The sequence below is a fragment of the Mya arenaria genome, chromosome 15, assembly GCF_026914265.1.
Source record: "Mya arenaria isolate MELC-2E11 chromosome 15, ASM2691426v1".
Lineage (NCBI taxonomy): Eukaryota > Metazoa > Mollusca > Bivalvia > Myida > Myidae > Mya > Mya arenaria.
Window position 1 is genome coordinate 45,506,263 of NC_069136.1, and position 13,802 is coordinate 45,520,064.

Genomic DNA, 13,802 nt, shown 5'->3' on the forward strand with positions numbered 1-13,802 from the left:
TGCATTATATATTTTAATGTCAAAAATTCATCAAGCACAATAATGGTATTATCAATGTCAGACAACATTGTTACAATGGCATGATCAGTGTCAGACAACAATGGCATAATCAGTGTCAGACAAAAATGGCATGATTATTGTCAGACAACAATGGCATGATTAGTGTCAGACAGCAATGGCATGATCAGTGTCAGGCAACAATGGCATGATCAGTGTCAGACAACAATGGCATGATCAGTGTCAGACAGCAATGGCATGATCAGTGTCAGACAGCAATGGCATGATCAGTGTCAGACAGCAATGGCATGATCAGTGTCAGACAGCAATGGCATGATCAGTGTCAGACAACAATGGCATGATCAGTGTCAGACAGCAATGACATTATCAATATCACACAACAATGCTAAAGTCGATGTAAGTCAACAATGGCATGATCAGTGTGGCATGATCAGTGTCAGACAACAATGGCATTATCAGTGTCTGACAACAAATGTCATGACCATAAATAATCATGAAATAAAAAATAACTTAAAACATTGGTAATGTATTCATTTTAGAAATATTCACATGATTTTTTTCTTATTTAGAGCTTAATATCATTATAATGTATTTTGGCCACTTCTGTATGACTATAAATATGAAGCAAAATAGCTAAGACACTGGGTTTGAATGATACTTTCAAATTATTGATCCTTATTGATAATCACTGATGAACACTTCAAAGTTCTGTCCATGTTTGATACAATTTTCTCTTCTTACAACATGACTGGACAATTGCTGAGCTTCACAAACCACACGTAAATACAAATACATATTTAACAACATGTCCTGTTGCCCAGCAACAAATGACCCGCACAGACCCTGCACTCTGTCCTTTCACCTTGACCCCTATTACCAAGGTCAAGGTCATTTATCCTCCTTGTAATGTCGGTACTCAGGTTTGAGTTCCCACATATTTTTGTGTGGTGCTTTCATGTTGTATGTACATAGCTCCTTCAAGATCTCCTTCAAGTAGGTCTGAAAAATACAAAACAATGTATGAAATGAAAGAAGGTCAATTCCTGTGGATTAATTATATGTGCATCATTGGGCCAATTGTTCAGAACATAATAATAATGTTAACAATGTTGTTAATTGGACTTTTGTTAACTTTCAAGTCTTTAATACTTTCAAAGTTTCATGGACACAAATAAGAACTGCAGTACTTTTCACAAACATTGAGACAGTTGATTCAGCAATGCTATTTTATATCAACATATAATTGAATATTATCCCTTTAAAAGTTAACAAAGATGTTGTTAACAATGATGCTGTTAATAACGTTGTGCATCGTTGTTAACTTTAACAAAGTTCTTAACAATCAGACCATTTTTCCATCCAAAATAATAGTTGTTTGTTTGTTTTTGCTGTTCTGAACCACTTGCTTGCCAAATTAATTGCTTGGTAAAGCTAAATGATTCAAAATCTAGTCAGTGATCCCGTTGGCAGAGACATGAGGGTAAACACTATTGATACCGTTGGCACAGAGACATGAGGGTCAACACTAATGATCCCGCTGGCAGAGACATGAGGGTCAACACTAATGATCCCGCTGGCAGAGACATGAGGGTCAACACTAATGATCCCGCTGGCAGAGACATGAGGGTCATCACTAATGATCCCGCTGGCAGAGACATGAGGGTCAACACTAATGATCCCGCTGGCAGAGACATGAGGGTCAACACTTATGATCCCGCTGGCAGAGACATGAGGGTCAACACTTATGATCCCGCTGGCAGAGACATGAGGGTCAACACTTATGATCCCGCTGGCAGAGACATGAGGGTCAACACTAATGATCCCGCTGGCAGAGACATGCGGGTCAACACTAATGATCCCGCTGGCAGAGACATGAGGGTCAACACTAATGATCCCGCTGGCAGAGACATGAGGGTCAACACTAATGATCCCGCTGGCAGAGACATGAGGGTCAACACTAATGAAGGATAAAACAAACAACCGGTATGGGCAGTTGACATACCTACATAGGTAGGAACTCCACCATTCTAAACTGTTTGCCATATATGTAACATTAAAGCTGCTCTCTCACAGATTGAACTTTTTGACAACATTTGTATTTTTTGTCTTGGAATGAGCCAATTTTTGTGATTTTTATATTTAAGTTTAAAAATTGATGTTATATGCATTTTTCTTCAACCATTAGTAAAGGTTTAAGCCATAAAACATAATTTTTGAATGGAAATATGAAAATCTGCGATCTGATCTTTGGCAGCAATCTTTTATCGGTGGTTTGCAGATATTTAGGCAAAAATTTGCTCTTTCCTAGAAAAAGAATAAAAAAATTGTAAAAACGGTTTATCTGTGAGAGTGCAGCTTTAAGATCATAATGACCAAATTCATCATGGTATTCTGAGAAATGATGATGAGGATGTTATCACAATGAACATTTCTTGATTTTAAACCAGACACATACTGTAGTTGCGAAGAACAATACGAGGATTGAGTGCCAGAAGGCGCTAAGTATCATTTAAATAAAGAACAGATATAACTAATTCTCTTTCGCCCTTCAAATTAGATTGTGTCCTGGTGCAGACCAAACATTTCAAATCAATAAAGTTACAGCCAGACATTGAGCAGATACATATTGTATGTTGCAAGGATGATAACTGATTAATCCATAGTTGAACAACTTTTAATCAGGAAAAGTGCTTGCCTTTCACATTTGCATTTTATCTGCACCATATACATAGAACACCCATTAGCTAGCCGGCAAAAACAAAGTATATTTAACTTCAGGAGTGATAACATGGGTTCTAAGAGATCGGAGATAAAGAACGAAAATAGAACCTCTTCACTTTCACCTCCCGGAATAGAATATTAAGAATACTTAGTACTGGTACAGACCGAACAGTGGCTCAGAACCACACAAATCACTGTACAGTACAGACTGAACAGCGGCTCAGAACCACACAGATCACTGTATGGTACAGACTGAATGGTGGCTTAGAACCACACAGATCACTGTACAGTATAGACCAAACAGTGGCTTAGAACCACACAGATCACTGTACGGTACAGACCGAACAGTGGCTCAGAACCACACAGATCACTGTACAGTACAGACCGAACAGTGGCTCAGAACCACACAGATCACTGTATGGTACAGACTGAACAGTGGCTCAGAACCACACAGATCACTACAGTACAGACCAAACAGCGGCTCAGAACCACACAGATCACTGTACGGTACAGACCCAACAGCGGCTCAGAACCACACAGATCACTGTGCAGTACAGACCGAACAGCGGCTCAGAACCACACAGATCACTGTACAGTACAGACCGAACAGCGGCTCAGAACCACACAGATCACTGTACAGTACAGACCAAACAGCAGCTCAGAACCACACAGATCACTGTACAGTACAGACTGAACAGCAGCTCAGAACCACACAGATCACTGGACAGACTGAACAGCGGCTCAGAACCACACAGATCACTGTACGGTACAGACCAAACAGTGGCTTAGAACCACACAAATCACTGTACAGTACAGACTGAACACCGGCTTAGAACCACACAGATCACTGTATAGTACACACCGAACAGTGGCTCAGAATTGCTTTTTATCCCAATGAGTTCATATAGGAAGTTAACAAGAAGTGGGCAAGTGATAAGACAAGGCAATATTGCCTCTTTCTTTTGAACAAGAAGTTAATACCATTATCTGCACTTTCAAATTTCATTTAACATGCGTTTAACTAGGTGAACAATATATTTACACAAGCTTAAATCATGCCTCATTTGTTCCAAGTTTTGTTTGATTAAAGACTAGCACCTCTCCATTTAACCCAGATAAATGACATGTGAATTGACAGATAAGTAACAGTCAACTCAGCAGAAAATTATATTTAAAAAAGCATTTATGGACTACATTGAAATGGTTCTGGATCAAATACAAACAAACATCAATCAAAGGTAAAATTCTCCATGTATTAAACTGAAGAGTACTTAAAACCAACCCTAAAGCCCATGAGGCAATATTTTCCCCAAAATAACATGAATGTTTCCAGGAGAGAAGTCAGTTCTGGACAGTATCATTTCAAATCCCTATAATCTATAGTAATTGGCAATTATTGGCCGCCTGATTCACTAGATTGAACATCTGGGCTGCATTACTTTCAAGCCCCAAATCCTATGCAATGACACAGTCGTATATCACAGAGCCCCGCAAGGGTTCATAGAAAAAGTGCATCTTTTTCATTGAATCACTCTATTTTAATTTAGCATTATTTTGATTCAGGTTTTTGCTCTAAGGTAAAGAGCAATATACTGGTTATCTTAAACTAGAAGATTGCAAGTCTGATGTGTTGCCTGACAAATTACTGTCGGCATTATAGCTGTAAGATTGGCATTTTATTCATTTATAGTAGGGATGGAAGCGAATATCCGAGTATCCGGATATCACGCATGTATTCGGATACCAAAATGGGTATTCGAATATTCGTTAAGAATTAAAATTTCAATGAAATAACTTAGCAGAGACATAGCAATTGTTATAAAACTTTTCAGATGAAATATTTCAGGTGAACAACAGTGTCTGTCGCGAAGCGGGTATGTGTCACAAATTGTCTGCTAATTGGGTGTTTGCACAAGGCGTGATATTGTGTCCTTGTGCAGCACCATGTGAAGTTCTATGACATTGTTTACAATAACAAGTGTTGTTTTTATGATCTCAGATGTGCTTAATTGACACTAATTGGCACTAGTTGATATTAAACGGATTGATCATTAATCCGTAGGAATAGATCGTCCAATCACAAGATAAGGGTCGTGCAATCAAAGCTATTAATGACCAATAATATTTTTGATGAATATGCATGAAGAAATTATTGCTATCTGAACAATAAATACAAAACATTTTGTCTTCTTATCCTTTCCGCAATTATATCCTTCATTACAAAACACCGCAGAAATTGTAGGTATTGCATAAAATCAAACAATGTAATGAAATAAAATTGACTATCAAATAATCATTTAACATGAAACCTGCTGATAAATAACAAACTCGAAAGCACGTGGCAGTAACAAAGCAACCACCGCGGCCGAAGTGACTATCAAATTCGCGAGGTGTTTAAGTGGTATTCATCATGAGTTTTATGACGTAAAATGAGTTGTTTAGCTTTGATTATAACATTATAAATTATTAAGACTGAGAAAGAATGAATGAAAACGCGAAAGTGCCATATGACGAATTATAAATTAAGTGGACAATTATGTCAAATAACAGAAGGTGGGTGACATATAATAGGAAATTTACTTATTATGAAAACAATGTGATACGAGTATCCGGATAGTATTCGAATACTTGATACGAATATCCGGATACCGATTTGGTATCCGGTTTCCATCCCTAATTTATAGACAATGATGTTGCCATTTTACCCTCAAGTGTAGGTGGCATTTGAACTGAAGGTAACAACTTTAATCCCGACAAAAATTAACAACGCAAAGTAACAAAGGGCAATAACTAAGCAAGATTTACGGATCTTGTTTAGTGCACTTGCCCTCAATGAAATCGATCTTTAACTATTAAGTTTCAGGTTGATACCTCTTATTGTTTACGATATATGTCCCTGACAAAATTTAAGCTTGAAAATTAACTAAGGGCAATAACTCTAAACATATACATGCAAGAGTTACTGTTCTTGTGCACTGCACTTGCCCTCACAATGAGATCTATCTAGCTATGAAGTTTCAATATGATGCCTCTTATATTCTTCAATATATGCCCCGGACAAAACTTTAAGCATGAAAATTAACAAAGTACTCTTAAACTAAGAAAACAAAAGTTACTGTTATTGTGCACTGCACTTGCCTGCCATGAGATCTATCTACATATGAAGTTTCAAGTTGATAATTCTTAATATTCTACATGATATGCCCCGGACAAAACTTTAAGCATGAAAATTAACAAAGGGCAATAACTATAAAAATATGGAAGCAAGAGTAACATATCTACATATGAAATTTCAAGTTGATACCATCAAGATTTATAGTTTACAAGATATTCCCCAGACAATCTTGTGCACTGCACTTGCCCTTAAAGAGATCTATCTAGCTATGAAGTTTCAAGCTGATACCTCTTATATTCTTTAAGATATGCCCCGGACAAACTGTAAGCATGAAAATTAACAAAGGGCAATTACTCTAAAACTATAGAAAGCAAAAGTTACTGTTATTCTGCACTGCACTTGCCCTCCATGAGATCTATCTACATATGAAGTTTCAAGTTAATAACTCTTATATTCTACAAGATATGCCCCGGACAAAACTTGAAGCATGAAAATTAACAAAGGGCAATAACTATGAAAATAGGGAAGCAAGAGTTACTGTTCTTGTGCACTGCACTTAAATTGCCCTCCATGAGATCTATCTACATATAAAATTTCAAGTTGATACCATTAATAGTTTACCAGAATTGCCCTGGACAAGTGAAAACAGGACGCGACCGCTGTCCCTGTCGCCGACAAAAGTAACCCCCATAATTGTTGCATAGTTAGGCGACAAAAAAATGATATTTTTTTAACTTCATCAATATTAGTGTATGGAGGGCAACCTGGATTCTGTAGTATTTAAACATCTCACCCAATGCAATACAATAATTCATTTAAAGCATGAATTGATTAATAAATTCATTTCTACTGCCATCATAATTATTTTCCAAGCACATTATATAAACAAAAGCTTTTAAGAATGAATGTTTGAAGAGGCTTGAAAATTAATCTTCTACTTGAAAATGACTTAATAATCAATGTACATTAGATCATAGAATCAAATATATTTTATCATGAAAATGCAGAAAAATGGGGATTAGGTATCAGTAATTTTAGATAAACAAGATATATATTCTTGGAATGTTGACATGAAGCTCAAAAAATCTATCATTCCAAATTGCCTGATGTAATCTAATGATGTCTCAAAGAGCCATTATCTTACAAGTCATAAACATTCATGTCATGAATCTGAGTGCATTATAGTGTTGTGTATACCACATTATAAACTGTGTCATAAATGCTACATGTTGAAAGGCAATATTTTGACTTTAAACAAAGATGACTTCACTATTTCTTCACCATTTTAAATGAAACATAGCGCAGTCTACGCTGCTTAGGGAGCCTGCCTTTGGTCTTTTACCACAGTTTGACTAAGAGTTTAGTTTTTTAAAACACTTCGACAAACCTTTTCACAATACGCCCGTCTGCAGGAGCACTGTCAAAACATTATTTTGGAAACAGGTTTGTCAAAGTGTTTGATGAAACTAATGTCCTTGGTAGAGTTGTAAAAGAATAATTATTTTGATTTAAGTTTTCATTTTAAGCAAAATGTTGCCTTCTAACGTAGCATATGTAATTTATTTATATAATTCCACACACTGCATAAATTTGACATGAAAAGTGAAATACAAGCTGAACAGTGCCACAGTGCAAACACATCGCTTTAGTAACTGTTATTGTTATTCAGTTAAAATGGGGAATAACTTTTACTTTATTATTATATATCATATTAATTGTCTTCAATTTCAGGTTTTATATTTTCAGATTTTAATGCCTGAATAAAGCAATTAATAATGTGAAGTTCACTAAGAATCTAAGTCAAGTTTTCCTACTTTGAAAAAAGCAGCAACTCTCACATCAAAGAAAGTATATCTGAGGTAAAGAAAACATTAAGACATTCTAAATCTAGCTTAAATCAATAACGGAAAGGCTTATCTACAAATGGGAAACAACTTCTAACAGGAAACATATGGCGGAAACTGCTAGGAATGAATTTCTCGGAAAACTTTAGACAGATAAGGAGATTACCACAATCAGCCCATTTAAACACCCTCAAAATATATCGGCAATCATGAAATATTGTAACAGATTGATAGGCATTATATTGCATGAGATTCCACCAGACCTTCTGGCTACTCATTTTGTTGTGATCAGAAAAGCTCATGATCTGAAGATGAAGTGATTTGTAAATTGTTTCTTATTTTTCAGGCATCCAATAATTTTATTGTATGATCAATAAAAATCCAAGCATTTGAGAGTAATGTTGGTCAAGCCTTATTGATTCAGAATCTGAACCAAGAACCCTAAGGGGCACATTTTTGTGGACCCTCATAATGAACACCAGAAATATCATGTTTTTTTGCCAAGGAAAATAACTTAACTGTCAGCTTATATGTGTGTTTAACATCAAGCTTAAATAAATCATTAAACTTCAGCTTATGACGAGATCGTTCAACATTTTCATTAATTTAAAGGCCTTATGTATTATGAGGCATCTTTGATGGAAGGAATAATAATGAACTGAGTAGAATACCAGCATATACAAATTCAATTGTGTAACATAATATTACAACATTGAAAATGGGATAACCCAGAAATGATGTCCTCTGAGAGTGATTTCAGCTCATACAATGAGAATTCATTAAGAGAGTCATATAAATATTGCGCAGACATTAAATATATTGCTCAAACTGGTAACCTTGACCTTGAGCCAGAATGCCTGAAATGTGGGTTCTGCACATCGCCTCGTTCTAGTGAACATTTGACCCAAGTTAAATGATTCTGTTAAGGAGGTTAGGAGATACAGAGCAGACATCAAATCTACACCTCGAAACCTTTGACCTTGACCTTGAACCAGCTCCACAGGAATGTGGGCTCTGCATGTTGTCTCGATGTGATTAACATTTGACACAAGTTAAATGCAAATGCTCAATTTTTTCGCTATGTCAACATCCTATTTCAATCCCTGAGGTCGAAATTTCACATTTTTCCTTGTTTCATATGTCAAACTGTAGACCGAGTTGTAGGTGCGAAAATATTCATGATGGTTTGCAGCATGTCACTAAATTACCGTGCATGTCAAAATAACAAACTGTCATAATTGGAGATTAATTGATAAGTGTGAATAATTTAAGTTGTTTGTTTATGTTTTTGATTAAAGAGACATTTATTGATCAAGCTGTTCATTGAAATGCACAAGGGCGCCGATGACACCATCATTGGCAAATTCGACAACATTGAAAGTTTCATAACGAAGACATTTCTCTATACTGCATTTAGCAATGATATTTGGACCATGTGTACTGTTTTGCAAACAAGCATCAATGTTGTCCTCCGATGATCCTGACTTTGACCTTTTGACTAACTTTTTTATTTTTAAAGCAACAGAAATAAAATTTTGACCATGAGTACAGTTTTGAAAGCAATTATTTTTTGTCAGATGACCTATACTTGACACATATTAAAATAGTTCATGCAACTAATCTGCTTACAACACTTTCTGTTCTCAGATGTTGAACGTGCAATGTTTTCAGGTAACACAAACACAAAACGTGAACTAAATGTTTGTTGCCAGTAGAGCATAGGCACTTATGGGCCTCTTGTTCAATAATACATTTGCTGTTTTTAGGACAGAAACAAGACAGTTCAATTGCAGAAGTCGGACATCGGACATGAATCAAACTCAAACAAGAAACGCCGCAATGCAACGAAACCAGGTTTTTAATGATTGACAGAAGAACTTCAGCCTGTGTCTGTTTTTCTATTTTTGGTAACAGTGACCTTGACCCTATAGAACCCAAATGCAATCCATTGAAAGGTATCCATACACTCTTCCTATAGACCAAGTTGGGTCAGGATATGTCATCCCTAACTAAAGTTATTCAGTTTCAACCGTTTTTCTATTTTTAGTAACAGTGACCTTGACCCTAGGGACCCCAAACGCAATCACATGAAAGGTATCCATAAACTCTTCCTGTACACCAAGTTTAGTCAAGGTATGTCATCCCTAATTAAAGTCATTCAGTTTCAACCGTTTTTCTATTTTTAGTAACAGTGACCTTGACCTTGACCCTAGGGACCCCAAATGCAATCCCATGAAAGGTACCCATAAACTCTTTCTATATACCAAATTTAGTCAAGATATGTCATCCCTAACTAAAGTCATTCAGTTTCAACCGATTTTCTATTTTTAGTAACAGTGACTTTGACCTTGACCCAAGGGACCCCAAACGCAATCCCATGAAAGGTCTCCATAAACTCTTCCTATAGACCAAGTTTAGTCAAGGTATGTCATCCCTAACTAAAGTTATTCCGTTTCAACTGTTTTTCTATTTTTAGCAACAGTGACCTTGACCTTGACCCTAGGGACCCCAAATGCAATCCAATGAAAGGTACCCATAAACTCTTTCTATAGACCAAGTTTGGTCAAGATATGTCAAACATTACTAAAGTTATTCAGTTTCATCGGTGAGTTTGATGCCGCCCCGCCCGCCTGCTCTCCCGAATAACGATGTTCGCCATTCTAATAACCAGGTTTCACTATGTGAAAACCTGGTTAAAAAAAAATGTGTTGGGATTGAGGATATTTTTTTGAAATTTGGATGTGTCAAATGTTCATTATCAGGATTTTTTTGCCTAGGTCCAGACAAAGTCGACATAACAAGTTTCGACTGTATGCTGAAGAGTAATTCAACCAAAAGTATAAATACTACAGGGGTCAGAACCAAAACAATTGTTTTTTCTAAATCTCTGAATAGACTGGTGAAAACAAAGCTCAAAGCTGTTGACAAACATGTTTTTAATTCAAAAGGATGATTTTTTTCTGTTGATGTTGCAAACACTCAACAGATATTCCTTGTCAGTCTGGATATAATGCTTCAATGGTTTTCTACTTGTGCACATGTACTTGTTTGAATATGGTCTTAAAAAAACAAGAGCTGTCACAGAGACATATCTACATATCTAATGTTTCAATGCAATACATGATATATTTGCTGAGATATTGACTTAAATGTAGTTACATGCAAAATCTTAACCAGAATTTCTAAGTCAAATAATAAAGGGCAATTATTTGCATTAAATGCAAACTAGAGTTATCTAACTTGGTTAATTTAGTAGGTTGGATGGTTGAGTACCATTGTATCAAGTATCAATGCAATACCTCAAGTAGTTGCTGAGATATTAATCTATGTGTGCTTACACGCAAAACCTTAACCATAATTTCTAAGTTGAACAATAAAGGCCTATTATTTGCATTATATTCAAATAATTGTTATCTAACTTCATTGATTTAGTATCTTAGATAGTTGGGAATACATATCCAAAGTTTCAATGCAATAACTGATATATTTATTGAGATAATGACTTAAAGGTGCTTACATGCAAAACCTTAACCAAGGTGTGACGCCAACCCCGACGCCGACACCAGGGTGAGTAGTATAGCTCTCCTTATTCTTCGAATAGTCAAGCTAAACATAAGGTAGGGCCTAAAAAAAAAATACATTTGGTTCGGGTTACCCGACCCTACCTACGGAATAGGCGCCGACCCTAACGTTTTTATAGTCAGTTTGAAAAAAAAAATGAAAAACTAAAAAAAAAAAAAAAAAAAAATTTCTTCTTTTTTTTTTTGCTTTTCAATATGTAGTTTAAAACCTTAATTGCTTATATAGAAGATAACTTTAACACCATTCTGCAATGATGAAAATGACATTCTTATATAAAGCCTAATAAAAAAAAATAATAAAAAAAAATAAAAAGCCTACCTACCCTACCTATTTTTGAAAAGGATGTAACCCTAACCAAACAAATTTTTTTTTTTAGGCCTAGGTAGGGTCAGGATAACAAAACAATTTTTCAAAGATGCACTCTTATTCCCAAATAAGATAAACCATAATTAATAACATTGTTTTAATATTCCAAAAAGCATGAACAAATGTCGAAAAAAGAGGTTCTTATGAAGGATATGGAGTTTAATTTGAAAGAAATTATCATAAAACACGGTATTTCTACCTTATGAGGCTATAGTAGACCACAGTAAATCTTTTAGCATTCACCAATCATTTAATATTTTTTGCGCTTTCAGCTGTTGATTAGACTGTTATAATCTTGTTATCGATACTTAATATTTTCGATAAATGCATTATTTAGTTAGTAGTTAAAGGTTTATCAGTCAAAGTTGATGTTTGTTATACATGTTTATGTATTGATTTTAAATAAGAGTGTCACTTTAAAGTTTAGCCTTACATTATGAAACGATTAATATACAGTCATTCTAAAAGTAAAACATTTTTACAGGCAAAATATTACATGAAAAATGATAAGTGATTGAAGGTTTATAAACTTCACAATTAAAGATTGAGCCATACCTCTTCTAATGTTATCTTGAATCTACACAGTGTAACATTATAATGATTACCAGTTTTGAAGTAAAGTTAAACCAAATTTAATAGCTACAGTATAAAAGTCCATAACAAATTGTCAAGCTTATCTTTATAATTGAACTTAGGGAGAGGTTTTCCCTGTTTAAATTAAAGAAGAAAACATAAAAGACTGAGAATTTTCCTAATTTTGCATGTCAGAAATGTATCTATGTTTGATCCACGTATTCAAGGTCTGACTTATGATTCAGTACTCTTAAAAGCATAAACTAATTGACTTGTAAATCCTTTACTTTTAAAGTAACTATAGCATGTCGAGCACTATAGCATGTCGAGCATAAATTGCTACTCAGAATGTCCCTATTGATTTTTACACATTTTATGAAAAAGGTGTTTCTGACAGTCATAAAATACAACTTAATTTTTTAAAATCACTTGTTTGGATATTTTAGTCTGTCAGAATCTAAGCTAAGACTTCAGGCCGTCCAAAAACTTCAGTTGTAAAATTTTAACATAGCACATACCACAGGCTGGTTGGTGAGTTTCACGAGGTCCTGAATGTTGTAGTATTGATGCTTCTCGAATATCTCGAACAATCGATTTTTCACGACTTCCTTATCGTCACGGATACGCTTCCCGCCTTCTTTCATCTTTTTCTCATGTTCGATCTGTTTAAAATAATTAAATGAGTTATACTATGAAGATATTACATAATCTAAAAGTCAAAGTTTCATGAATTTAACAATATTGGCAGTATACAGGTCTGGTAATACTGCCTGAAGGCCAGGTCAACGCCCTGGTAGGAGGATCAGCCTCTGGTGCGAACACATTTTTCAGTACTTTCAAACTCCTTAGAAGAGCTTACAGAGAATCCCAAGCTAGTAAATCAAATCTAATTTCTAAGTCATATTGACAGCTTAAGCTGCCTGTAACAGGCAGGTCAACTCTTATATTACTTAAAACATTTAACAGACCAATGCCAGCAACAATCAGTGTGTGGCCAGGACAGCAGGGAAAAGACAGAAGACAGAAGGGGGTGGGGATTGCATCCCTGCCAAAACTGCCTCACATATATTTTATGACATTGATACATATTCTACTGATTACAGAATATTTTGAGATGATGACTGATTTAATCCATTTCTTCAAATTCAATTTCGACATATACTGTTTAGGCATGAATCCCTCATACGGTAATCAAACGGACAACCAACTATTTGTCAAGATTAACAATAATCAGCCTCTAAAATCTTACAGAAAAGTAATAACGGTTTATATGAAACTGGTAGAGTGATAATGAAAAAAAATGCTCATGATTGGTAATAAGGAGAGCGATCGGCTAACAAAAACATTATTATATGTTTTATACTTCTTGGGTTAAAAGGAAGTATACAACCCGATGCTTGAAGTCTGTTTCAAGACGGACAAACACACAGACAGACAGAGCAACTTCTTTATGCTTCCCTTTGGGGACACAAAAATTTAAGATATCAAAGTTATCAGTATTACAATTCAGACAGGGATGGTAAAAGACTGTTAAGTTCAGTCCTGAAAATGTATGCTGTTGAGCTTGTTTCTAAAGTTTGTTA

At 35.3% G+C, this 13,802-nt stretch overlaps 1 protein-coding gene across 1 annotated transcript in view; it reads right to left on the minus strand.

The window, feature by feature from the left end:
* LOC128219074 (general transcription factor IIF subunit 2-like) overlaps positions 1–13,802 on the minus strand; it is a 23,846-nt gene continuing 10,044 nt past the window's right edge. Inside the window, exons 7-8 of the mRNA XM_052926895.1 lie at positions 12,738–12,881; positions 1–1,017 (exon numbers count right to left, since the gene is read on the minus strand). Coding sequence (XP_052782855.1) covers positions 907–1,017; positions 12,738–12,881 — 255 coding nt within the window. The 3' untranslated portion in view covers positions 1–906. The remainder of the gene's footprint in view (positions 1,018–12,737; positions 12,882–13,802) is intronic.